Below are 27,433 nucleotides of genomic sequence, written 5' to 3'. Positions count from 1 at the left end.
GTGCAGAGCCCAAGCCAGGGCTTGGCAGACTTTGGAAGGAGGGGCCTTCAGGCAAAACCTACCAGGCCTGGAAGACTACAAAGGTAGCTGCATCTGTCCCCCACGTCACTCCCAGGCCCAGCTGGAAGCAGAAAGGCTAAGGGGCAGCAGGCAAGCTGGAGTGAAAAGGAAAGAAGCCCCTCCAGGAATGGGCTTTTGGTCTCTATTAGGTTAGGAAGCTGGTCCTGGTTAGAGGAACCCCATGGGGGTGAAGCTGGGAGCCAGTCCCTGTTAGAGGAAACACCATGGCGGGTGGGGGTAGGGGGCTTTGGGGTCTGGTCTCAATAAGGCTTGGAAACAGTCTCCACTTCAAAGCAGACCTCTGTATTTGGGGAGTGGGGTGGAAGAGGAGTTGAAGGGGCTGTCAGAGGAATGCTTGTGAGCTGTGGGTGAGGATCAGTCCAGGGGGCTCCGAAAGGGTTCCAAGGGAAAGCCTTCTGGGGTTGTCTGCAGATGCTAGGAGCTCAGGCCCAGGGCGGGGGAGGATATGGGGGCGATCCTCTCTCCCTCTCCTACGTGTTACTGCTTCCTGACCCATCCTGGCTGGGCTCTGGGTTGCCACAGATACCACTCACACTGGGGCTACATAATTTCCAGGGAATGTCCCAAATTTCTGAGTCCTCCTGGAGACACCTGAAAAGGAAAAGATAGAAAGAGCATTTAAAAAAAGAACGAAAGAAAGAAAGAAAAAAGTCAGGAATGAGGAGGTTAGGGCCCTGCCCCCTGCTGACAGTGTCCAAAACTACAGGTAGAGTTTCTGTCCCACTGAGGGGAGGTTTGCTTTCTTCATTGCTGTCCCCTAGTGGCAGAAGCTTAAGTAGGCAAAGCTACACTTCCTAAATTCAGAATCCCCTTTCATCAAAATAAATGTTGAGCCATCAACAAATGAACACAACTTTGAATAACTCCATCCTTCATCAGGAAAGACAGGGAGCAGGGGAAAAAGTTACAAACTTTAAATCAAGTTACAAACTTTACTGTCTAGTGTGACATCCTTATTTTATAGATGGGGAAGGTAAGGACTAAGAGAAGTCTGAATGAATTGCCCGAAAGCTGCTCAGGCCTAGTAGTTTTTGTTGTTATGCGCCGTCGAGTCGGACCTGACTCACAGTGACCCCTCCTTAGGTTTCTGAGGCAGTATCACTATGGAAGTAGATTGCCCAACTCTTTCTGAGGAGTGGCTGGCGGGTTTGAACCGTCAGCCTTTTAGTTAGCAGTCAAGTGCCTTAGGCACTACACCACCATGCTCAGGGGTAGAATCAGGACTAAAATCTCAGCCTGTCTGCTACAACCTCCAGATACCTGAGGCATGGAGTGGAAAGGGGGAATGCTAGAAGACATAGGAATATGAAATGAAATGAAAGTTTGTCCTGACTGGGGATAAACTGATGTTCCAGGGCTGTCACTTCCAGCAGGCTGGTGTGTCCCCCAAAAGTATCTGTTGTAAATCCTAACCCCTATATCTGTAGATGTCCCCTTTGGGAATAGGGTTTTTTTTGTCATGTCAATGAGGTCGAATCAGTGTACAGCATGTGTTAAGCCAATCACTTTTGAGATATAAAATGCAGATTGTGCCCAAAAGCAAGGAAGAGCAGATGGGGGAAGATAATGTCACATCACACAAAGACCAGCAAGGAACTGAGGAACAGAAGTTGAAAAGAGATAAGGACCTTCCCCCAGAGCCAACAGAGAAAAGCTTTTCCCTAGAGGTGGTACCTTGAATTTGGACTTCTGGCCTCCTGAACTGTGAGAAAATACCTTTCTGTTCATTAAAACCACCGAGTTGTATTTTTGTTATAGTAACACCAGATAATTAAGACAGCTTAATCCTTACTTGGCTATCAAAAGCCATGTTCATCCTGACCCCCAAACCAAAAACCAAACTCACTGCCATCGAGTTGATTCAGATTTACAGCAACCCTCATCGGGCTTCTGAGGCAGTAGATCTTCATGAAAGTACATTGCCTCATCTTCCTTCCATGGAGTGGCAGGTGGGTTTGAACCACCAACCTTCTGGTTAGCAGTCAAATGACTTAGGCACTATGCCACCAGAGCTACTTTATCCTGGCCCTAGGCCTTGCTTATAACTGTTTCCCTGCCTGGAGTACCACTTTTTTTTTGCTAGGCCTCTTCAAATCCTTTCTGTGACCCTTCAAGGCCCAGCTCTTCCGTCTCCTCCAGGGAGCCTTCAGTGATGTATATCAGCCCAATAAATGTGTATCTGTGCTGTCCAAAATGATAACCAGTGACCACATGTGGCTACTGAGCACCTGAAATGTGCTAGTGGGACTGAGGAAGTGAACTGTAAATTTTACTTCATTTTCATTAATTTAAATGTAAACTTAAGTCACACATCACTACTGTACTTTCCTCTGAAAACACTTTTGGCTTATACCACATCAGTGGTACTTTTGCTTCTTGTCTATATAAATTTGCAAAGCTTTATTAGTTGTAAATAATGCAAAAGCAGAAGTGCAGACGATAATATTAGAATGCAGCCCAGCCCCACCCCTCAGAGGTAGTAGGGATTGTTAACAAGTCAATGCTTAATAACCACTGGTATGTTGGAAGCTGGGTCACCAGAGAGGTACTGGGATTCAGAACAGGAAAGGGCGGGCTGCCAGGTTAAGGGACATGCCCTAACCACCCAAATCTCACCTCCTCTGAGCTATCAGTGCCTTTAAGTCTGTTCTACCAGTTCACAGCCTTGGATCCTGCTGTCTGGGTATCCCCCAACCTCAGGCTCCACAGGCTGCTAAGCAGGCTCTGGGCTGCTTACTTCTCTGGACACGCCCATCCTCTGAAGCTGAGGTCTGGCCAGGGCTTGCCCACTCTGGGGAAACAGATCTGTGGAGCCCAGTAGCTGGGCCACCTGGAACCAAGGCCAACTAAGGCTTCCCTGTTTCACTCCTTTGCCCAAGCTGCCCCTGGGCCAAGCCTGAGAGGCTAGATCTTGCTTCATTTCCCTCTTTGCAGCCCTGGAAGAGCTAGCTGCGGCAGAGGGCTGGGGGAAGGAAAAGAATACACAGGTTCAAGACCTGGTCTTTTCTATCAGGAGTTTAGCGTCTGCAGGAGACAGGATCCCTTCCTTCCCCCTCAAAAAAGACTGCTGAGGAGGCAGAGTGGTGTGGTGAGGAGCAGGGGCTGAGGGTCAGTAATCCTGTCCACAGTGACTCTGTCAATAACCCTGGGCTGGCGCCAGCCTCCTCCCAACCCTTGTTCCTCTTCAGGGCATGGAGGAAGGCTGGCCCAGAAGTGCTGGCTTAGGGGAAGCATCCAAAAGTTGGGTGGCAGTGGTCAGGCCATGAATCTTTGCTGCACCACACTGGTGGGCAATAGCCTACCAAATCCCCCACTTCCAGCCTGCTTCTCCACCCCTGCCCCAAAAGCCCACGTACCCACAAACCAGCCATCGTCACACTGCTGCATGACGTCCACCCAGTCCCCCTTCTGCAGCTCCAGCTCGTCCTCATTCTGGGGCCGGTAGTGGTACATTGCCTGGTACCTGTAGGAAACACTCTCATGGCCATGTGCAACCAAGCAGGCCTACAGGTTCTCAACATAAGTATCAGCACTCCCAGAAAATGCTCTGAATTGCCAGAGTCCCTCCACGTTCCCACTAGGCCCTGGCCCAGCTTCTAGAACAAACACTTCTGCCTGGCTTCCCCAGGCCTGCTCCCTGCCCTTCATGCCTAACCAACCAAACCTCACCTCCTCTGACCCACCAGTGCCTTAAGTCTGTTCTACCAGTTCTCAGCCTTGGTTTATACAGGAATTGACCTCAGGGCTGGGAACCCAATGAGGAGGCTGAGCTGAGAGGCTGAGGGGTATGGAGGCTTGCTTTAATGCCACATGCCTGACAGGGATGGGCTGAGCCAGGAACACCACAGACAAGTGTCTCCTCACCTTCCCCTATTTATCACTATAAGCCCCACAAGGACAAAACCAAACCAAGCTCACTGCCATCGAGTCGATTCTGACTCATAGCGACCCTCATTGGGTTTCTGAGGCAGTAAATCTTCATGGAAGTAGATTGCCCATCTTCCCTCCACAGAGCAGCTGGTGGGTTTGAACTGTCAACCTTCTGGTTAGTAATCAAATGGCTTAGACACTATACCACCAGAGCTCCTTTCACAAGGACAAGCACTACCTAATGAGTTTACCAAATACATCCTAAGTGGGAAAGGGAGAGTGTGGGAGCCAGTGTGCTCAGCATTGCTTGCTAGGCGCCCCCCCGCCCACACACCCTCTGATGGTACTCACGGGGTCCAGTGTATCTGAGTGGTGTTGGAGGAGGAGGCCCCCACCTCCAGCGGATGGCCAGTGCCTCGGGGATGGGGCAGAGCTGACCTGGGGGTGCTGAGGCTCTGGGGGTTCACAGAAGTAAAGAAGGATCAGAGGAGGAAGATGACAGGGAAAAGAACTGTTAACAGGTCTCGTGTTTCACCTGCACAAAGTGTTTTACACACCACCTCATCTTATCCTTATAAATCCCAAAGCACTGGGAGGATACGGTCTGACGAGCTCGCTTCCCAGATGCTAGGAAGTTGAGGCACAGGTAGTTAAGTGCTGGATGCCAGCATGGACAGAGCTGGAAACAGAAGGAGCCCCATGCCTTGGTTGTACCTGGCTCTCAGGACCCACAGTAGCCCCAGGTCACCGAGGCCTGATGACCAGGGAGTATGTGATGGAGCTTTGCTGAGTGAATGCCTGAAAGCACAAATGAGTGCCCAGAAGGTGTAAATGCATTGTCTGTGGGTTACATCAGCTCGAAGACTAAAGCTATCTTTTATCTAGCAGTCTCTATAAACTTTAAATTCAAACTCACCCAACTACCCTCTGGCAATGGGAATTACTACCCCATTCCACAGGTGAGCAACATTGTATAGGTAAGAAACTCAAACCCAGAGAAGGAAAGTCATCTGCCCAAGGTCACACAGTAGGCAAATGGCAGACCTGGGACTCGTAGCACTACCATGCAAATCAGGACAGAGTGATGTCTGGAGGATCAGGAAGGCCTAGGCTGGTTTTTGGGGTCCCACCTAGAGGTAACTGGCTGACCCATGCTTCCCTGAAGGCTGGATCTCAAGGGCTAGGGCTAGAACTAACTCAAGGGTTATGAAGTCCCCATTGCCAAAGTGGGCTGCAATGCAAAGTCTTCCCCAATCACCCCACTACTGTGTCTCTGGGGCTGATGGACCAGTCTCAAGAACAGGGACGTAGCATGAGAACAGGGGAGAGGCTCTCCATGCCGAGTCAGGCCACACTACCTGAGTCTGGGGTTTTGGCTCCTGGGTGGGGAAAGAGAAGCCGGTGCGGTGGGGAGAAGTCTGGCCCCCCCAGTTGGTGGGGTCAGCTGGTCGGTGCAGGGTGGAGGGGGATCTAGGGTTACGAGCCAGATGGGCAGTGGTGGTCAGGCGGGGGGATCCAGGAAGCTGGGGGCTGTCATCACAGATCCGGAGCCGGGGCTCACGGCACACGTGGATATAGCTGGCGGGGAAGATGCCCTGGCGCCCTGTGCCTGAGATGCGTCCCTCGTACCAGTTCTCATTCACCTTGCGGATCAGGCAGATTCGTTCCCCCTGGGAGTAGAGAGAAAGGAGTTCATGTCTGCAGGGACTTCCTGGGCATCATGCACCGAAGGTGCCTGTGTCATTTAAACCTAACACCTTCCACATGAAAGATTAGGCCTGGAGGGGTTCAGTAGGTTGTCTAAGATCACAAATCTAGGAAGTAGTGGAGTCAGAAGCTAAACCCAAGCTGCCTGGCTGGAAGTCTCAGCTCCTTCCACAACATGCCAGGTTTGGATCAAGTCCTACCTTTTCTGAGAAGCCTACCCTGCATGTGTCCCCCTCCCAGTTCACAGTACTCTCCTTCCCCAGGGTTCCAAGCACAGGGGAGCCTGGTGGTTAACAACACAGGTCCAAACCCACTTCTGTCAATTCTAAGCTGTGTGGCCTTGGGCAAGTTATTTTGCCTCTCTGAGTCTTGGTTTCCTCACAGGTTAAGAAACCACTGCTGTGGAGTTGATTCCAATTCATTGCGACCCCTGTTTTAGAAGAGAACTGCTTTCCATAGGGTTTTCAATGGCTATAATCTTACAGAGGGAGCTCTGGTAGCATAGTGCCTAAGGCACTTGACTGCTAACCAGAAGGTTGGTGGTTCAAACCCACCAGCCACTCCTCAGAAGGAAGGTTGGGCAAACTACTTCCGTAGTGATACTGCCTCGGAAACCCAAGAAGGGGTCGCTATGAGTCAGATCTGACTCCACGGCACATAACAACAACAATAACAACAAATCTTACAAAAGCAGATTGTCAGCCAGGTCTTTCTTCCACAGCACCACTGGATAAGTTCAGACCACCAACCTTTCGGTTAGTGGTAGCCAAGCACAAACCATTTGTACTACCCAGGTCCCCTTCACACATTAAGAGAGGGTAACAATTTAAGAAGCACTGGACAGATAAGTGTTAGCCATCAGTGCCATGACAGTAATCCCATCCTCGCCTCAACCAGTGGATTGATCCTGTCACCAAAAAAAAAACCCACAAACCAAACCAACTCACTGCCATCCAGTCGGATCTGACTCATAGCAACCCCTCCCTGGGTTTCTGAGGCTGTTATCACTACGGAAGTAGATTGCCCATCCTTCCTTCAGAGGAGTGGCTAGTGGGTTTGAACCACCAGCCTTCTAGTTAGCAGTTAAATGCTTTAGGCACTATGCCACCAGAGCTCCCAAGTGCATCTAAGTATCAACTCCCTGAGGGCAGGTACTGGGTCCTTAAGCCATATGAGGTTGACATTAGGGGCAGAAGGAACCACCACAATCTCAGCAGGGCTGTCCTGGGGAGGATGGTCTCCAGCCTTAGCACCCCCTGCCCCCACTCTCCCTCTATCCAGCCACCCCTTTCCCTCTGTCCCTGGGACCAGCTCTTCCAGATGGCACTCACTAGGGACATTCATGGCCTCAGCCCTAAAAATAAAACAAAGGGAGACCAGTTCTCTATGACATTTTTGAAACTTTTTTTTTAACACAATCTGTAGCAAAAAATATGTTTCAGTAATCCAGTAATAATAATAAACACATATACACATGCAAATATGTAACTGCCAAGTTTGCTAAAATACTCCTCCTGTATGCAGAGCATTCTACTGTTTCTATTCTTGTAAAATACTGATTATAATCCTCATAGTCTACAGCTGGAAAAAGCACAAGTTTAGAAGTTTATAATAACCTTTTTAAAATGGGGTAAACTAAGGAAAATCTGACCATGGGTCAAAGAGGAAGTCACAAAAAATTGGAAAATATTTTGAATTGAATAAAAACATAGTAATTTGAAGAGACTGGAAAAAAAACTGAAATACTAGGTAACAATGGGTATACCTAACTCTTAAAAATGTTTTTAATGCACATATTTAACTGTGTCTTCTTCTGCCCTTCCCCACCCCACCATTTCCTGCCTGGCCCAGCCCCACCTTGCGGAAGGACAATTCCACGTCCAGATCCCCTTTGAAGTTGTATTGGGCCAGGGCTTCTCCATATTCCAGCACCTGATAGGTTGGTGGCTTGATGGGCTTGGGGATCTCATCTGCTGGCAACACCTGCACAAGAAGAAAGGTCATGAGTCAGACAGCCCCTTAGCCTGAGCATCAAACAGGTGCAGACCTGAGGCTCCTGGGAGGAGGGTGAGGCAATAAAGAGAAGATGGAAAAAAAAGAATAAGAGAAGGTAGCATGTGTAAGATCTGATCCCCCGCCAGAGGCATGAAAGACACACCAGATACAAACCCTGGTGGTGGCTAGGGGTGAACACTGCCAAGGGGGTGGTCAGTCCAAGGAGGCTCCCTGTAGGAAGAATTTTCAGTAGGGTTTTGTGGAGTGGAAATTACTGGAGTAGGGAACAGTAAGCACAAAGACTTGAAGGTGGAAGCAAGTCCAGTTGAGAGTTTAAATTGGGGCACAAAAGGCAATGTGTTCCAAGGAGCATCTGGTAACTTGTTCTAAAGCTGAGGATTTAACATTTTACCACTGCTGCGAACCAAGCATTCCTTCTCCTCCTCCTCCCCTTTTACTCCACAAGATGCCCAACATACTTATGCTCTTCACCCCACTCACAACAATCAAAAAGCTGACAAGCTATTTCACATTAAGATAGAAATGACTGATAAGGTAGATTACTGTACATATTTTGTGGAATTTCAAGATCAGAGAGATTATCCTAAGGGTAAGGGAGGCCTATTAATGCCTTTCAAGTTAGAAGCTCCAATGGTGTAGTGCCTAAGGCATTTCACTGCTAACCAGAAGGCTGGTGGTTCAAACCCACCAACCACTCCTTCGTAGAGATATTGCCTCAGAAACCCAAGGAAGGGTCACTATGAGTCAGAATCAACTTGATGGCAGTGAGAAGAGTAAGGCAGGCCTATTAATGCCTTTCAAGTTAGGATGGAGAATTAAACAACAACTCAATCCATGGGTCAAAGAAGTCACAAAAAATTGGAAAATATTTTGACTTGAATGAAAACATAATAAAATTAGGAATGCAGCTAAAGCAGTGCCTAGAGGAAAATTTATGGCATTAAATGCTTATATTAGACAAAAAAAAAAAAAGTTTTAATCACAATGGAAGATTCTAGAGAGAGAAAAGGAGAAAAAAAATGTAGAACAAAATTTAAAATCATAAAAAAAAGGGTCATATTTACTGATCTGCTAGACAGGAGCAACCCCTAAGACTGTGGATCTTAGACACCCTTCAAGCTGGAACTGAACACACTCCCAGGAACCAACTTTCATCCAAACAACTGATAGGCCTATGAAGTGAGTAATAATGTACTTCTCAGTACAGTCAACCATACGAGACTGCAAAGAAAGCAAACCAAAACCAAACTCACTGCCATTGAGTCCAATCTGACTCATAGCAACCCCTCCTTGGGTTTCCAAGGCAGTACCTCGTAGACTGCCACATCTTCCTTCTACAGAGTGGCTGGTGGGTTTGAACTGAAAGCCTTCTGATTAGCAGTCACATTAGGAACTATGCCACCAGAGCGCCTAAAGTATCCCCCAAAAACAAAGCTCAGAAGGCTGGAAAGAAGAAACAGGGAACCCAGGGAAGAAGTGGGAGGAGTGTTGTTGCACTGAATGAAGTGCAACCAATGTTACAAAACAAAATGTGTATATAAATTGTTGAATGGAAAACTAACTTGGTCTGAAAACTTTCACCCGAAATAAACAAAAAGGTTAAAATAAAAAAGGAAAATAGTTTCAAATTAATAATCTAAGAACCTTAAGGAACTAGAATAAGAGAAAATTAAATCTAAAGCAAGCACAAGGAAGAAAATAATAAAGAGCAGAAATCAATGAAATTGAAAACAGAAAAATGAGAAAAATCAATGAAATCCGAAGCTGGTTCTTTGAAAGAAATCAGTAAAACTGACAAACCTCTAGCCAGACTGAGACACAAATTACCAATACCAGGAATGAAAGAGAAGATACAGGTCTTACTGACATTAAAAGAGTAATTGAAAAATTTTATCAATTAAATAAATGCTATAACTTGAAATTCCGTGTGAAAGACACAAATACCAAAAATAACCTGAGTAGTCCTATGTCTATCGAATCCAGAGCCTGGGTTTCAGAGTTGAAAGATCTGGATTCAAATTGAGATTCTGGATATTTTACTTCATAACTTGCCTCTGAACTTTAGCAACCCTATCTGTGAAGTGGGAATAATATATCACTTCCCAGGTTAATGAGAAGAACAAAGAAAGTAACATATACACACAAAGGAGATTGTGCGTGTGTATGTGTTTTGTTCCTGGATGGTAAAAAAGTTGACAAATCAACTGCTAACTAAAAGGTTGACAGTTCAAGTCCACCCAGAGGCACTTGAGAAGAAAGGTCCAGTGATCTACTTCTGAAAAACCAGCCACTGAAAACCCTACAGAGTACAGCTCTACTCTGACACACATGGGGTTGCCATGGGTTGGAGTCTGGTTATGTGATGCGCAACACTTGACATTGCTGGCAGCAGCAATTATAATTATTCCCAGGGGCAGCTTTAGCTTTAGTGGGGTTGGGATGGGTCATGGCACCACCTAAGGCAGGGGCTCTATAACCTTTCTGCCACCCCCCACGGGCCAACATTATTTGGTGGGTGGGAGCTTGGGTGAGTTTAGAGAGATGGATGTGAATACGCAAAGTCCGTGACACATACAGGGGTGGCAGTCTGTGGTCCAGGAACTGGGCTGTTTGCTTCTCCCCAGGGCTGAGACCCCATTTCACAGACATTTCATGGGTGCTCTTTCCTGCATGCAATGCACCAGCCAGGCCCTCTGGAGACCAAGGACATTATGAGATGTGGTCCTTGCTCCATGAGCTCCCGCTTTCACATCTTAGGAAATGGTGAGAATGAGGTATCAGTCACCTCCAGCAGGGGACCAAGGATAAAGGGATCTGTTCTCCAAAGCTCTTCCAACCCATCCACCCTCCCACCCTGGCCCCTGCTTGCTCCCATCCCTCCCTTCTCACCTCCACATAATTAGCAGGAAAGATGCCTAGGCGGCCATGGTGCTCCCCCTCCAGCCAGTTCTTGTCTACCTCTTTGTGGATATAGACAATGTCACCCTTCTGCAGACTTAGCTCCCTGCAAACCAGAGCAAACACATTAGGGCCAAGGGAAGGTCTCCAGATCTTCCTTTCCTTTAGCCCCTGTCCAATACACCCCAGAGTCCCCATCACCCTTCTCAGGATGTCCACTGCAGCCCTGCCTCCCCGCCACTCCCCTACTGTGCAGGGGTCTGAAGCTGCAGAGGCTTTGCCCTTTGGTGGAAGAAAGGAGAGAACTTACTTGGGGGACTGTGCCTGGAAGTCAAACTTGAGCCGAGCAGCCTTCATCTGGCCAGAGGAAGAGAATGGAGAGGGGTTACCTCAGTCAGACAGGAGGCAGGCCCAGGACTGTAACCTTGGGGACCCACCCTAGGCCCTCCCTGAACCCTGACCCAAACCTTACCTTCTTCTCTTCTTTCCTGACTGGGCTGCCCCCTGGTTCAGAGGCACTAGGGTCTGTGGAAAAGCATTAACTCATCTTGGGAAGGCCACGCCTAGTGGGTGGGGTTAGGGTGGGTCACGGCACCACCTAAGGGCCACCCCCCACGGGCCAACATTATTTGGTGGGTGGGAGCTTGGGTGAGTTATAGAGTAGGATGTGATGTGGTCCTTACCTCGGGTTGGGGAAGGGTAGACAAAGTCCCTACGACCCAGGAATGGGCTTCCTCCATCCGCCATTCTGTGGGGGCTCAGGGATCGGGAGGGACCCGGGTAAAGTGCATCCGGGGAGCTGGAGCTCCAGGCTGAGGCCGGGCTGCGCAAGGACACGGTGAGTGAGCCACCTGTCTAGCGCTTCTTACCCTACCCGGCTCACTCTTAGACCTCCCTGGTTCCCCAGATGTCCCCCCATCCCCGCTGCTGCCACCACCGTCTCCCAAGGCGTCTCCCAGGTCCTGGGGTCTCAACAGGATGTCCTACTTCCCGTGCAGCCGAGGCCAGGAAAGGGTGAGGCCTTGGACTGGGAGAGGCCAGAAGAGGCCAAGCTGGCGGGTGTGCTTGCGCGAAGTGGCGGCTCCTAGCACCACACTCCGCCCGCCGTGGTGGCCGAAGTCCTCGGGCTTGAGGCAAGTGTTACTCTGTGCGCGAGGAGACAGCCCCCCCTGCAGAGAGCGGCGGCTCCGGGCCTCTCCCTCGGGGGGGCTGCGCCCTCCCCGCTGCTCGGTGGCTCTCCCCGGGCTCACCCGCACCCAGCACGCCCGGTCCGGGCGGACCGTCGCGCTCTGCAGCCGCCGGGCCCGCCCCCGCGCCACGTCCCTCCGCCCGCCTCTCCCGCCCACCTCCGACAGACCCTCATCCGGCCCTCGTCTCCAGCCACTCACCGGGCCGGGGGTCGCTGCTCCGGGGACCGTCGGGGCGCCTGGGAACTCTGTTTGGGGAGGCGTGGCCGTTTAATGTCGGATCCCAGGTCCCAGCGCCAGGGAGGCCGCCGCCTCAGGAAAAGTTTGTAGCTCGGCTAGGAAGGAGGGCTGGGAAGGGGCGGGAGGGACGCGGGGTCCTAGAGTCTCCCGCGCGCAGGCGGGACCGAGGAGCAGCGGAGGAGCTGGAGAGGGAACCGCAGGGTGGCGGAAGAGGGAGGGGAAGCTCGGGCTTTTTAGGAGTTGGGGGTCCCTGAGGGCCCTGGTTCAGGGGGCGGGGCGAACCTGGGTGGGGGGAGCCCTGGCACCCGGACGTCAGGCTGACGTGGAGTCGGCCTGCAAGGGTTCTTATGGGTCACTTGGAAAAGTCAACGCCCTGTATTTCGTAGAGGAGGGAGCAGACCGGGATGGAGTTGGCCCAGGGTCACAGCCAGTGTGTGGCTGGAGGCTATATGTCTTGTCCGCCCGCCCTCCCACCCAAGCCCTTGCTAGGCGAGGGGCAATTCATTCCGGTTCGACCCCTGCGGAGAATTTGCATTTCCATCCCGGACGTAATAAATCAGAATCTACATTCTTACAAGAATCACCAGGAGATCTTGTTAAATTGTAGAAATGCAAATTCTCAGCAGGGGGTCGGACTGGAATGAACTGTTGCCAAACCCTGCCTAGAGAGGCCGCATCATCCAGCACTGCAGGCTCCGGATTGCAGCTCCGGGACCCTGCAGGTGTCTCTCAGAGTAGGATTGGGAGGCCAGTACCTTGGGGGACGGTAGCCGGGTCTCAATTGCCCGCAGGTCCTTATCCAGCTCTGCGCTCAACTTGGCTAACTCTCTCTCCAGCAGGACCTGGTGAAGGGGTAGGGGTGAGACTTCAGGTAATGGGGCAATAGAGCGCGGCAGGGGGAGGGGGCTGGTCAAAGTTCAGTTGTGAGAAACCCAGTGGGCAGCAGGACAGGTACACTGTGCCTGGGTCAAAAAGGCAGGCCTCCTGTCTGTGGGGAGGTGTGTTTCAGGATGTCAAGAGGGCATCCCCCAGGCACCAGCTAGCCCCTCCCTCCTAACCCATCCTGCTCTCTCCTGATAGTGCTTTTGGACTTTTTTTTTTTTTGTCATGTTACTTCTGTGTTTTAAAATCTACTACAGTGGCTCTCCTCTCCCGTAAAGTCTTTATGGATTTCTACGGCCTGGCTTCACTGTCTCTATCCAGCCTTCCTCCTACAGCCCATCTCAGTTTGCTGTTGTGCGCACACCCCTGCAGGCTCTTCCTTATGCTTTTCCTCCCACCCAAAATGTCCCTCTGTCTGCCTGGCCAAATCCTCCCATTTTTTTTAGAGCCAAGCCCCACCTCCAAGAATAAAACTAAACCAAACTCACTGCCGTTGTTTCGACCCTGTAGGACAGGGTGGAACTGCCTCATAGGGTTTCCAAGGCCGTAAATCTTTATGGAAGCAGACTGCCTCATATTTCTCCCATATTTCTCCCACGGAGCAGCTGGTAGGTATGAACTGCTGACCTTTTGGTTAGCAGCCCAATGCTTTAACCCCAGTGCCACCAGGGCTTCTTCCTCCAAGAGTACTTCTTGACAGTTCTAGTCCACACTGGCCACTCCCTTCTCTGTTTCTGCTTCAGTCAACACACATTTATTCAACACATGTTTATTGAGCATCTACTATAATGCTGAATAGGTTTCAGTGGAGTTTCCAGACTAGGAAGAAAGGCCTGGCAGTCTACATCTGAAAATCAGCCAATGAAAATCCTATGGATCACAGTGGTTCAATATGCATCTGATCCTGGTGATGACACAGGACCAGGCAGTGATTCATTTTGCCCCATTCCATTGTGCATGAGGTTACTATGAGTTGGGGGACAATTCCATGGCAGCTAACATCTGTATGCCACACCCTGTTCTGGGTGGTCGGGATCCAGAGGGTCAGAGCTTTTGCTCTGTGGTCTTTGCCCATGGGCACTGGTGCCCAGTCCACCCAGAATCTCCCTCATACATCATCCAACACTGGTGTCTCCCCTCCTCCCCACCCACCCAACCAGCCACACTCACCTCAATGGGCTGAGAGGGCTTATCCACAGGCTCATCCACCAGCGGTTTCTTTGGCTAAAGAGTAAGAAAGGATGTGTCAAACGGTGTGAACTTGCTTTCCAAAATACATTTGAAAGAGGTATGTTCAGTCACAGAGGGCCAGGTTGACACTTACCCTCTGCCCAGTCTCTAGTTCTTGCAGGAATTGGTTCCAGGAGTCTTCCTTCCAGACATTTTCTATTCTCTCTCGGTGTCTGGGTACCTGCATGGAGGCAGGTGGGCATCAGCTTGAGTAGAGGCATACCCAGACACTGGCCAGGCTGAGAAAGTAGGTTTTCTGGGCCCCTGACCCATCCCTGTGTCCACCGGTGCTCTCCAAGGGATTCTGGGTTGCATAGAACAGGACCCAGGCTCAAAGGGCATTATCTGTGCTCTTCTAGAGATGTCTGGCCATGCAGCATGAAGCCGAAGGGTGATACAGGGAGGATGCTGGGCAGGCTACCTGATTTGGGGTCTGGAGCAGAGAGGAAGATGCTCCAGGATTATAGCTGAAGGTGCTTCCAGAAAACTCTTCAGAAGGGTCCCAGCTTCTTCTGAAGAAAAGGAAGGACAGCTCTTCAGTTTCCTTTTGGAGAAACTGAGGTATCAGTGAGAACACAGCTCTGGCAGCAGCGAGAGCTGCACCCGTACCCCCAGCACTTGCTCTGGGTTAAGAAGACCACTCTGCCTCTGGCTGCCCCTCCCCCTTTCTGTGGTGTTAAATGGTGGAAAGTGTTCAAGTCTCAGTTCCATCAGTTAGTAGCTGTGTGACCTTTGGGCAAGCTGCTGAACTCTCCTAACCTCAGGTTCAAAAGCTATAAAATGAGAGAAATTCCACCTTAACAAGGGTGTGGTAAAACTTAGATGGACTATGTGTGAGGTGCACAGGAGAAGGGCTGGCAGGACGCTGGTCTTTACAGTTGGTGTGGCTGCATGTCTTGCACCGTGCCCAACAGTGTAGGCTACATCATATTCCAAGGAAAACCCCAAGAGAGGGGAAAGCCCTGGGGCCCTGACCAACCAGGAGCCCTGGGCAAATTCTTTCTCTTTCCTGGGGCCTCAGTTCTTTACCGGCTGGATTCAGTGACCTTGGCTGAGGCGTGCACTGTCCCTGAAGGTTCCTTGCTTTTCACATTTGCTTTAGCTCCTCTCCAGGCCCCCTTCTTGGGTGACTTAAACGTTCCAGGCTCTGTTTTGTTTTACTGAGTCCACCAAGTGGAACCAGTGTATCAAGCTTATCAAATAATGGAATGCCCGACCCGAAGGTCAGGATTTGTTGACTGTAATTATGATTCTATTCTGATTTTAGCAATAATGAAAGTGAAAATGAGAATGGTATATGTCATTTCTAATTTAAGGACGCTGTATTCATCATTGGACCTGTATAATAACGATGTTTGTGGAGGCTTGTTATAAGCCAGGCAGCTCTGGTGGCATAGTGCCTAAGGCACTTGACTGCTAACCAGAGGCTGGTGGTTCAAACCCACCAGCAGCTCCTCAGAAGGAAGGTTGGGCAATCTACTTCCATAGTGATACTGCCTTGGAAACACAAGGAGGGGTCGGTATGAGTCGGGTCTGACTCGATGGCACATAACAACAACAATAATGTGATTAATCCCTTCCTGTAAAAGAATAAGAAACTCTTTGAGTTAACTTTGAGAGCAAAACTCCCGATTCCCAAGATCATGTTGAACCCCTCCTGAGCCTTGGCAGCCCCACTGGGCTTGTGAGGATTGCACAGAGGAACAGAATTTTATTCTTAACCTCTCTGCTGTGGCTCCCCTCTCAATGTTATGACAAGTCCAGGAGGAAACTTAGATTCCTCCATACACATCTCACGGCTCTGCCCAAAGTCTCTGGATCACCTTGCTTCCCACCCCATATGACCTGTGGATTTTTGGGGTGATGAGTTCCTGCTACCGGCAACAAATGGGTCACAGGCATTCCTGACCAGGAATGGGTGTCAGGTCCACTCCCTGTTGGCCTTTCCTTTTTGATCCTGGCAGTGAGGGAAGTGTCAGGTCGGTTTGACCCTGAGAAATGACAGAGCCCCTCGGAGGAGCCAGATCCCGGCTTGCGCGCTCCAAGGCTGTGCCATCTGTGGCCACCAGGGGGCGCCGGTACCACAGGGACGTGCCATCAGCCCCTCCTCTGAGCCCTCGAACCCCTTCCCCACCTCCAGCGCTCACCCGATCTGAGTTGTGCCGGGCCCTGGCCGGGAGGCAGGTCTTCGCTGGAGCCCGGGATGAGTTGAGGCTGCAGAGACACACGAGACCACCACTAAAGGTGAGAAAGGACAGGCAACATTGCGGGCCGGCAGGAGCTGAAGTTGGGGGCGCCAGGGTGCCCATTCAGGCCTCTGGCATCCACCCCACTTGCTCCCGGGGCAGGGAGAAAGGGAGGTGCCCTGAGCCACTGAATGTGGACTTTGTGTCCAGAATCTCACACATTTTACTAAATCTTTAAAACCATTCTGTTGGGTAGGTTGGTAGCTCCATTTTACAGATGAGGAAAGAGAGGCCCAGAGAAACAGAATCACTGCCAGGGAGTGGCAGAGCTAGAATTCACTGGGCTGCAAAGCTGATGCTCTTAATTACCCTATTACTAACCAGAAAGGGGACTTGGAGCTCACTGGAAATGAGACATAAAAACTTCTCTAGTTGCACTACACCAACTAGGGAACCCCAAAGCCAGGCCAGCTGCCCATCCCTGCTAGGAGCACCCTCTCACCTTTGGGTGGTTCCTCAAACGTCCAGTCCAGCTGCAGGTCTGTGAGAGCAGAAAGGATGCAGGTCAGGGGTGGACACAAAGCAAGAGAACCCTGTGAGGCTGCCTCAGCTGCTCCCAGCCTCCCACCTAGAGCTGGGGGTGCAGGGGCTGAGTCAGGGCCTGAAGAATGTCCCGAGGGAGGGAAGGAATTAGAAGGGCAGCTCTCCAGAGGGCTTGAAATGCCTCTGGCTGACTTGAGGGCTGAGTGAGCCAACCCTGAGCAGCAGACTTGCCCAAACTCTCAGGCTCTTCCCTCCTTGCATTCCCACACACAACCTCATACCGACATTTGTGGGCCTGCCTAGCTATGTCAGGTGAGGGAAATGTGATTTCCTCTTCTCACCCTTTCCCTTCCTGCACCCTCTTCTAAATGTTTATCCTTTCCCCTTTGCTCAGACCCACTCCTCAGGATGCAGTGAATTTCTGGGGTCTTCTAGTAAAAGCTACTGGCCAGCCAACCAACTTGATTGATCGCTTTGCACCCCAGACATGCTGCAACTGATCCTACCTTAAACCCAAACCAAAACACCTTTCTCTCAATCCCACACCTTCCTAAAGCTCCTGGATTTTTCTGCTTTCCTTTACAGCAAAAGGTCATCCATAACTAACTCACCATCTCCAATTTCCAGTGTACTCCAAAGGGAATACATTCTTTTTAATCAGGCATTCTACCCTACCATGCTTGTCCCCAACTGTTCTTACGAAGGACCCCTGTGAGCTCCACATTACCAATCTAATGGTCCATTCTCAGTCTTTGCTTTACCCAACAGCATTTGTTAAGGTGGATTCCTTCTTCCTTTTGAAATTCCATTTTCACTTGGCTTTAGGGAGAACGCATTCCCTTTGTTTTCCTCCTTCCTCCCTGGTTGCACCTTCTTAGTCACCTTTGCTGGTTCCTGTTCATTTCTGGACCCTCTTTTCATCCAAGGGCCTCAGGGCATGGTCCTTGGGCCTCTGTCTCTCCATCATCGTCCCCTCCCTGGATGATTGAGTCTAGTCTTTGGCTTTTAAAATACCACATAATTCCAACTCTGGCTGCACATTAGAATTACTTGGGGAGCATTAGATCAGTAGCTCTCTGAGTGGGTTCCAGAAATTTATATCTTCAGTTTAGGCCTCACCTATGAACTACTGAACAATAATACCCAAGCATACTGCCATCGAGTCGATTCCAACTCATGGTGCCCACATGCATTACAGGGTAGATTGTGATCCTCAGGGTTCTGTGTCTGTAATCTTTACAGAAACAAATTGCCAGTCCTTCCTTCTGTGGTACCACTGTGTGGGTTGAACTGATAACCTTGCAGTTAGCAGCCAGGTACAAACTGTTTGCACAGCCCAAAGACCTGTCCATAAGCTACAGATCTGTACATTCAGCTGCCCACTCGACATCTTCACTTGGATGTGAACTATCTAAAACTGTATTCCTCTTAAACCTACTCTTCCCACAGTCTTCCCTGTCTTTACAAATGCCAACTCCATCCTTTTACTCATTCTAGTCTAAAATCATCTTGACTCCTCTTTCTTGCCATAACCAATCCATCAGCAAATTCCCATGACTATCTTCAAAATAAGGAGCCCTGGTAGTGCTATGGTTAAGTGCTTGGCTGCTCATCAGAAGGTTGGCAGTTCAAACCCACCAGTGGCTTCATGGGAGAAAAGACCTAGTGATCTATCCTTGTAAAGATTTACAGCCTTGGAAACCCTATGGGGGCAGTTCTACTCTGTCCTATAGGACTACGAGTCAGAATCAACTCAACAGCATCTAACAACAGCAACTATCTTCAAAATGTATCCTGAATCCCACCTCGTCCCATCAGGCCCACTGCTACCACCTCGGTCCAAGACACTGTCATCTCTAGCCTGGATTATAGCAAGAGCTTCCCAACTGGCCTCCTGCTTCCACCTCTGCCCCTACCATCTCTTCTCCACATTGCAGCCAGAGTGATCCTTTTTATTCATTATTAGATCATGTTACTTTTCTAGTCAACACCTCAGTGGCTCCTCATCACTCAAAGAGTGAAAGCCAAAGTCCAGTGGCCCACAAGGCATCTGTGATCTGAACCCGTTACCCCATCGTCATCTCCTACCTCATGGCCCTCTCTCACTCCAGTCCAACTGCTTACTGCTATTCCAGAACCTGCCAGGTCTACTTCTGTCTGAGTCTCTGTGCCCCCTCTGCCAGGCAGGCTCCTTCCTAGCTCTCTGCCAGGCTAACACCTTCACTCACTCAGGGCTCTTCTCACAGGGGCCTTTCCTGTGTTAAGTAGCAGCCTTGTTGCATGGTCTCTCCACTGACCCCTTACCACCATCTGTCACATTAAATGTATCTGTTTAGTGTGTGCCTCCCACTCTCTAGAGTGTAAGCTTTACTAGGGCAGGGACATTCCTTTTTTTTTTTATTATATCTTCAATCTTCCATGAAAAAGACCTGGGTTCGATTTCTGACCAGTGTACTTCATGTGTGGCCATCACCCGCCTCTGTTAGTGGAGTTTGTGTGTAGTTATGATGTTGAACAGGTTTCAACAGAGCTTCCTGACTGACTAGGAAGAAAAATCTGGTGATCTGAAAATCAGCCAGTGAAAACCCAGGGAGCACAACCGTCTGAGCCTCAACCAATCAGGGGAATGACACAGGGTCAGGCAGCATGTCGTTCAGTTCTGCATGGGGCACCATGAGCCGGGGGCCAACTGGAAAGCAGCTAACAACAATCTTTAGCAGCTAAAACAGTGCTTGGCACACAGTAAGTGCTCAATAAAAATTCACGGGACTGGCTGAATGAACCAGTGAAAACGTCGGAAGTTCATATGCACCTCCCCGGGTTGGCTGCGGTTTAGTCAAAGAAAGCTTCATGAAGAGGAACGGCCCACTAATGGCAGGATTTCAACCTGGCAGGAAAATCAGAGAGCAACCGAAGGGAAGAACTGCCTTCCTGGTACCCTCGGAAGATACCAGGAGACAGTGACTGGTCATTGTCATGGAGGATGCTCTGGAGGCCACTGCTGGGCCCTGAGTGCCAGGGCTGAGTGGGAGGGTAATGGAGACTCCTTTCTTTGGCTGTTTTAGGGATTACTCACCACAGAGCCCACAATGGGTGGAGAAGAAGCTCGCTGAGCACTGTGAGTTCTCCTTTCTGCTTCTCCCTCCCCAAACCAGGTCTGGCAGGGAGAAGGCCCTCAGAGGGTGTCTCACCTGGCATTTTGCAATGAATCTGCTGGAACATCCTCCGGTACCAGTCCCTGGGGCTGTCAACACTCTGGGATGAGAAAAGGCAAAGTCAGGCCCCACCGCTCTCCCGCTATGAAGCCAAAGATGTTTTCCCTTAATGAGCCCTTTCTCTGGTTACCCTTGAAGCTCTAATGGGTGGGCCAGCAAACTTCTCTGTTGTGATATCCTAAATAACAGAGGTTGTGTGTGACATGTTGTATATGGATAAGACACAAGGAAGAATGCACCTCAAAAGTGTAGAATGATAATTCCTAAATTATGAGATGCTGGATTTACTTTTTTTTTTCTTTTTTTAAATAAGATTTTATTGTGCTTTAGCTGAAAGTTTACACAGCAAATTAGCTTCCCCTTTTAACAATTTGTATACAAGTTGTTCCATGCCATTGGTTACAATTTTTACAATGTGTCAGCATTCTCTTTATATGTATTCTGTTTGTTCTGTTTCCCTTGATGTAGCTTCCCTTCCCCTCCTTGACTTCTGGATCTTTGCTTTTGGGTAACTGTTGGCCAAAACAGTCACACACTCCGTCAGCTAGTTGTTGACTGAGCACCAATTTCACGAGCACTGTCCAGGCCCTCTGAAACTCAAAGGTGGGTCCTACAAGGCTCAGCCCTTACAGCACTGGTTCTTCATCTTTGAGAACCTGGTGGGAATTATAGAGCGCCTCTGTGATGGTTAAGGTGTGTCAACTTGGCTGGGTCGTGATTCTCAAACAACTTTTGCAACTAAGACACGCAAGAGTTCCTGAAACTTTATGGGGTCCATGACCTCCTGAAGGGAGCTTTGGTAGCACAGTGCCTAAGCCGTCTGACTTCTAACCAGAAGGTTGTTGGTTCAAACCCACCAGCCACTCCATGGAAGCAAGACTGGGCAATCTACTTCTGAAAAGATTTGCTGCCTTGGAAACCTTGCTCTGTGTTGGAATGGACTCGATGGCAGTGGGTTTGACCTCCTGAAACCCTGCCTTAGGCTGGAATGGTGTGGATAAGCCTTTTTGCCCACCCACACTATAATTCACAGAGGTGAGCTCAGTGCTAGGTCCCAGCCCTGGACTCACCGACCGGGGGGCAATGGGCATGCCGCTCTCATCCACAGGCCCAATTCCCTCATACTTGACCCAGCGCTTGTCCTGATGCTTGCTGTCCTTGGTCCACGTGGCTGACCAGTTCTGGGTATGCTGGGGGGCAGGGGTCTTCAGGCCACTTGAGGGCCGGCTCCCAGGGCCTGGCCAGGTCTGATACCAGGCTGTGTCTGTGTGTGGAGGGAGGGTGTACAGGAGAGCATTAGCAAAAGGCAGGACCCCCACTCAAACTTGTACATTCTCATAGCTCCTCAGAACATAGATCCCTTTGGACTCCAAGCTTTCAACATCTCCTTGTCTGAGTTTATGACACAGACTCTGCAAACCTCACATCCCCAGAAGTACCACAGACTGTTTGTTTACTTTTCAGTTAAAGGGAATTGAAATGGATTTTATTTTGAAACATCTGTGCCTGCCTCCACCTCACCCCACTATTCTGGAGCTGTCCTAAGAGCTTTTGGAAGAGGGCTGGGAATCATTACTTATAGAGAATGCTGGGGACCCCTCACGTGGAGAGACAGAAACGGCATGGGGCCTGGAAAGGACAGACCTTCATTCAGACATGGGCTCTGCCACTTACTGGCTATGTGGCCTTGGGCACATCAGTTAACCCCGTAGTGCCTCAATGTCCACTTTTTGAAAAAATGAATTGTTACAAAGACTCCATGAAATCTAGGTGTGCGACTGTGCCCAACACAGTCCTGATACACAGTAGAGAGGCTCTCTCAATAAGGGACAGAAACTCATTCACCAGACATGGCTATTGTGTCCTCAGCTTCCCCAGAACCTTAGCCAGTATAGTGGCATAAGGGCTTTGGGCCAGACTGATAAGGGTTTAAGGAGCTCTGGTGGTGCAGTATTTAAGGCATTTGATTACTAACCAGAAGGTTGATGGTTCAAACCCACCAGCCACTCTGTGGAAGGAAGATGGGGCAATCTACCTCTGTAAAGATTTATTGCCGTGGAAGCCCAGTGGGGGTCGCTATGAGTAGGAATCAACTTGACAGTGGTGGGTTTTGGATAAGGGTTTAAATCTCAGCTCAGCCTCTAGTAGCTAAACAAACATCTCTGAGACTCACTTTCCTCACCAGGAAGATGATAGTGACTGTACCTGACCTTGCAGGATATTGAGGAATTCAATGAGGGAAGACTGTGAGGCACCTTTACAGTGTGCAGCACATTATAAGAGTCCAATAATTATTTGTTAAATGAATAAATCACTTCACCCAGGGCCTTTCTCAAAGGAATGCTCAATAAAAGGGATGCAGTCCCTTCAGGAGAGGTACACTCAGGGGTGGTCTGCACTGAGGATGTCCCACAGTAAGTCATATAAGAGCCTAGGTGCTGACAGGCTCTCAACTTCCTGCTGACATGTGGACTGCTGGGCTGCTGAGCACAGACCAGACAGCTCAAGGACATGCCTGCAGTGTTTGTGTGGGGGGGGGGGGGGGGCAGGGAGGTGTCAGCCCCCACCCCTTCTAGAACCAGCCTGTGCTCACATTCATTCACTCTTCCATCCCTACTCCAAGCTAGGCCCTGGCTTCCTGGAGGCCCCCAGGCCCTCTGACTATGGCCCTGTTGGTCACCATACGCTTCCCTTCTCTGGTACTGGGGGCAGGGGAAGGGCTGGGAGCGGAAGGGAAGGGATGTATCAGCTACTCTCTCCCTGATTTCACTCTTACAGGGTCATACATGCTCACACAAGGAGGGGACAGCTGAGCTTGGAGCCCCTGGGGCACCAGAGGCTGCCCTGTGTGGGGCTACCTGGGTATGGGAACCTGCTGGTAGCCTTGAGACATCCCTTCCCCATCCCCACCTAGGCCTCTGCTGCTCCTCCTGCTTGACTCAGGGTGGTGCCAGATGGCAGGGCAGCTCTGACCTCCCACTGGACACGGGGCTGCTGGAGTGGGTTTTCCCACCTGATCCACCTGGGTGACGCGAAGCATCTGTCCTCTGCGGGAAGCACCCATTGCACACAGTCCGGGGTGCAGGGTCATGGAACTGGAAATTAAGGGTGTTGGAGCCACCATTCCGGATCACAGGCACCTGTGGGAAGGGGCCAGGAGCGGCTGCTCAGGGCCCGAAGGTCCTACAGAAGGGTGGGGAATGGCTACCAGGGCACAGCCCAGAGCCCGCAGCCCACAGCCCACAGTGAGGGCTCCAGGGCCCAGCCTTTGGCAGGAAAGTAGTGAGGCTCTCTGGGGCTATCTTCCAACTCCTCTTTCCTCTCTCACATTCCTTTAATCTTTCTGTCTCCCTGCCTGTCCTGCTAGTGTCCCCCCAACTTTGGGACCAGGGCCCCCTTTCCCTCAGCAGTCTCACTCACCCGTGTTCCATGGGAGGATGACCCTACATGGGCTCGGAGGTGGCCAGGGATAAAGTCATCCAGGCTGAGCCCAGCAGGGAGGCTGCAGGGGGGGGCCTGCATGCTGGGGTCAAGGTCAGAGTGTGCCAGCTGCTCTGTGTGTCCTCTGCAGGGAAGGGAGAAGGAAGGGAATGCCCTCTGGGCCAGGCTGCTTATGCTCTCTTGGCTCAACCTAGGTATGGGGGGAGGGGACAGCTGTAGGAAGGGGGTTGGGACCAGCTGGGTGGGAGCTCACAAGACCCAGGAAACAGGCTACTGTGGGCCCCCGCCTGTAGGCTGCTAGTGCTGGCTCCCATAGGCACAATGGACTACTTGTTAGGCCCTGGGCAGGAGCGCCTAGTTGGTGTGGGGGAGGGGGAGGCCTGGGCAAGGAGGAGGGGAGCCTGGCCAGGAGCAGGCCTGCTGGACAAAGCCTGGGGTGTGAAGGCCTGCAGGACAAAGCTCTGGCCTTGACCCCTCTAGGCAGCCCTTCTGGGGCTCTCCCTGCACAGCATAGCCTGCCTCCCCCAGAGGAAGGGAGAGGGGAACTAGTGTAGCTGGCAGAGGACCAGGGCACATAGGACTTTGTTTCATTTCTCTCTGCCTCCCCCAGTCCCTGAGTGAGCATGTGTCTGCCAGCAGGCACAAGGATTGACCAGGCCATGGGAGAGGAGGCTCTGACCACCAGCAAGGCCATCACCATCTGCCCACTGGGAAGCAGGAGTAGTAGGGCCAAGGTTCCTGGGAGGGGGAGAGTGGGGGGCATTTCCAGGCAGCAGGAACCACTCCTGAGCTCAAGGGGAGAATCGGCTCCCTTTCTTAGCTTCCTTCCCTCAGACTGAGGCCTCAGGTTCAGAATGCAGTGGTGGGTAGGATAGAGAGAAGCAAGGTTAGACCTGCTCTTGCAGGGTGGGCCCTCTTGTAGGTGGTTCTGTCTTGCACATGGGCATCTCCCCACCTCCACACACATTTCCTCCTGTGTCTTCAGGATGATTGTTAGATACAGGATCTTCCCTGGCCAGCCAAGTCTCTACTGCCCCATGCAGAGGTTAGGTCAGGGGAAGGGGACTCAGCGCACCCAGAAGATGAAGGTGGAGGAAGGGAGCACAGAGGGGTGAGTGGAAGAGGATGGAGAGGAGTTTCCTAGGTCAGGGTGTCCCACCCAGGAACTGTGGTGCAGAGCCTGTCCCATCTTACCTTTGCTGTTGGGTTGGGCCAGAAGGTGAACCAAACTCTGCTACTTTCTAGAGCTGGACTAGTTCTGGGGTTTTTGCTCAGTGTTAGATGGTATGTGCCTGTGGTGTTGATGGGGACTTACGGAAAGGGCAGCCAGTGAGATGGAATGGAGGTGGAGTGCTGTGATTATCACTTACGGTGATGCCACCAGTGGGGATCATGTGAGCAATATGGGTTGTGGGTACAGAAGGGTGTCAGCTGAATCATATGTGGGGGTGTGTGTGCAGTGGTTGGTCATATGAGCAGCACATGAGTTGTGAGGACCAGAGAGGATGAGGGTGCATAGAGGGTGTGACTGTCAGGCCTGGGGGTGCTTGGCAAGGGTACAGAAAAGGCTTGGGGGGCAGCTCCCCATCTCTGATCTGAGTTTAGGGGGGATTCCCTGTGGCATTCAAGCAGCAGCCTGTGGGGATTTAGCTGTTCCATGCCCATCCCTGGCTGTGGGAAGTGGAGGGCTGAGGCTAGAGGAGGGGCAGCCCACCAGCTGGATCCAATTAGGACTCCTACCAAAAGCAAAACATGCAGACACACCCCAGTTCCCCACTGCTCTCTTCCTTGGAGGGGGATGCTGAGGCAGGGGAGAGTAGGAGATCAGGAGGCCCATGACAAGCTAGATCCAAGCAGGGACCTCTCCCTGCCCAGATGACTGCTTGAGGTCAAGTTGCCTGGTCAGCAGCAGGCATCAGCTGACCGGGGCCTTCCTTCCCTACTAGCCTCCCTTTCCTAACCCTCTGTGCTCAGTGAAAACTGCCCTTTTTAGGGTGGTGGGTGAGGAGGGCAAGAGGTGCCCCTTAGGACACCTGAAGTACCCCAACTTCTCCACCCCCAATATTGCTCCATCTGGCCCAACCTTCAGGGATAGACAGGAGTCAGGGTGGGGAAGGGTAGTCTGAGTTTTTTTCCTTGCAGTCAGTCCTGCCAGAAAACATTAGGGAGGACTTTTCATAGGGATAGGCGTTCTGGTGGTATAGTGGTTGAGTGCTTGCCTGCTAACTGAAAAGCTGGCTATTTGAATCCACTAGGATGGGCAATCCTACTTCCGTAGTGATACTGCCTCAGAAACCCAAGGAGGGGTTGCTATGAGTCAGGGCCGACTTGACGGCATATAACAACAACAACAAGGAGCTCTGGTAGCATAGTGTCTAAGGCATTTGACTGCTAACCAGAAGGCTGGCGGTTCAAACCCACTCCTTGGAAGGAAGGTTGGGCGGGCAATCGACTTCTGTAGTGATACTGCCTTGGAAACCCAACGAGGGGTTGCTCTGAGTCGGGGTTGACTGGATGGCACATAACCACCACCACAACAACAGCCGCTCCTCAGGAGGAAGATGTGGCAGTCTGCTTTCACAAAGATTACATACAGCCTTGGAAACCCTATGGGGCAGGTCTACTCTGTCCTCTAGAGTTGCTATGGGTCAGAATGGACTCGATGGCAATGGGTTTTTGACTCTTCATAGGGAACATGAGGGACCTAGAGGAACTGGACCTGCATCTGGCAGAGAACAGAGGGTGTCAGGAAATTCCTGAGGTCCTCCCAGAATTCGTCCAGCCCCTTTCGGTCCAGGCAGCCAGCTCCAAAGGGCTGGAAGAGATGAGGTAGTTCTACTTTAGTTGGCAAATTCCTTTCCATCTCTAAATATTGCTCTGACCTTGGGGTCTTGGCCCTATGCAATTCCCCAGGTATTTTTCAGCTACAAGTCCACGTGGACTTCTCACATTTCCCCTTCTCTGGATTGTGGAACTTCTTACCTCGTTTTACCTCAGTTTCCCTGAGTTTGGGACGCCCAGCCTCAGAGGACCCCCAGGGGGAGGGGCTCCACTGGTTTCCCTTGGGGTTTGGAGCCCGGCAGGGTTCGTTCTCTGGTCCCTCCTAGACTGCGGCCTCCGCCTCCTCTCCCGCCCCCTCTCCTTGCCCTCACCTACCTTCCCCGGCGAGCAGGTGGCGGGGACTGAGACGGCCTGGGAGGGCTGGAGCATCTCCGCGCGGCTCCCGACTGATGCGGCCGCCGCTGGCCCTTAGGGAGGGGCCCAGGAGAAGTCCGGGATGTTCTCTCTCCCCTCGTGACCGGGTCAGGACCGGGCTCGGAGAGGCTGGGCGCACGAGGAGGAAGAGGGAGGCAGAGGCAGTGAGCAAGCGAGAGAGCGAGCGCGCTCTGGGAGGCAGAGGACGTGAGCGTTGGCAGAGGGCGGGCGGCCGGCGGAGTTTGTATTTCCAATCTGGGCTGTTTGCGGAGGGGGGGGGTGGGGGGGCCGGCTGCTCTCTCTCCCGCCTAGCGGGGCGGGGGCTCCGGGAAGGCCCGCCGAGGGCGTGCGAGTGCCCCCCATCGGGACACTGGTGGCTCCTGGCCGAGGAGGCCGGGCCGGCTGGCAGGCGGCATCGAGAGGAGCCGCCCGAGGGTCCCCGGGGAGCCTGCTCTGGTTTCCCGGCTGCCTTCCCCTGGCCCCCACCGCGAAGCTGGCGTCGGACAGGGGGCGGGGGAGCCAGCGAGGGCCACTCAGAGTTTCCAGCGACATTTCCAGCTCGTGGGAAAGGAGAGGCTGCACGGCAGAGCCAGGACAGGGCAGGAATGATTAACGAGAACTAGTTGTGGGCTCCAGAGCCGGAGTCGAGCCAGCAACTGATACGGAGTCGGCAGCCTCAGAGAGTCCGGAGACGGGGACCGAGATGCAGACAAGCTGGGACAGAGATAAGCGGGAGACGCCG

General features: G+C 51.5%; 1 protein-coding gene across 1 annotated transcript; it reads right to left on the bottom strand.

The window, feature by feature from the left end:
* Positions 1 to 610: 610 nt before the first annotated feature.
* Positions 611 to 23,577, bottom strand: SORBS3 (sorbin and SH3 domain containing 3). The gene is made up of 20 exons (XM_007950823.2): positions 23,476 to 23,577; positions 23,078 to 23,195; positions 21,126 to 21,319; positions 20,032 to 20,095; positions 16,800 to 16,838; positions 16,259 to 16,325; positions 14,533 to 14,623; positions 14,206 to 14,292; positions 14,052 to 14,105; positions 12,755 to 12,841; positions 11,961 to 12,007; positions 11,256 to 11,395; positions 11,045 to 11,097; positions 10,883 to 10,929; positions 10,564 to 10,678; positions 7,516 to 7,641; positions 5,310 to 5,621; positions 4,303 to 4,406; positions 3,438 to 3,544; positions 611 to 672 (listed from the first exon to the last, which is right to left on the bottom strand). Exons 1-20 carry the CDS (start codon positions 23,575 to 23,577, stop codon positions 611 to 613), a joined length of 2,016 nt encoding a protein of 671 aa, XP_007949014.1.
* Between the last annotated feature and the right edge of the window lie 3,856 nt (positions 23,578 to 27,433).

The sequence above is a fragment of the Orycteropus afer genome, unplaced genomic scaffold, assembly GCF_000298275.1.
Source record: "Orycteropus afer afer isolate SDZICR_OR568_19922 unplaced genomic scaffold, OryAfe1.0 scaffold00289, whole genome shotgun sequence".
Lineage (NCBI taxonomy): Eukaryota > Metazoa > Chordata > Mammalia > Tubulidentata > Orycteropodidae > Orycteropus > Orycteropus afer.
Note: the sequence above shows the minus strand (reverse complement) of the source record. Positions and strands in the feature narration are given on the sequence as shown.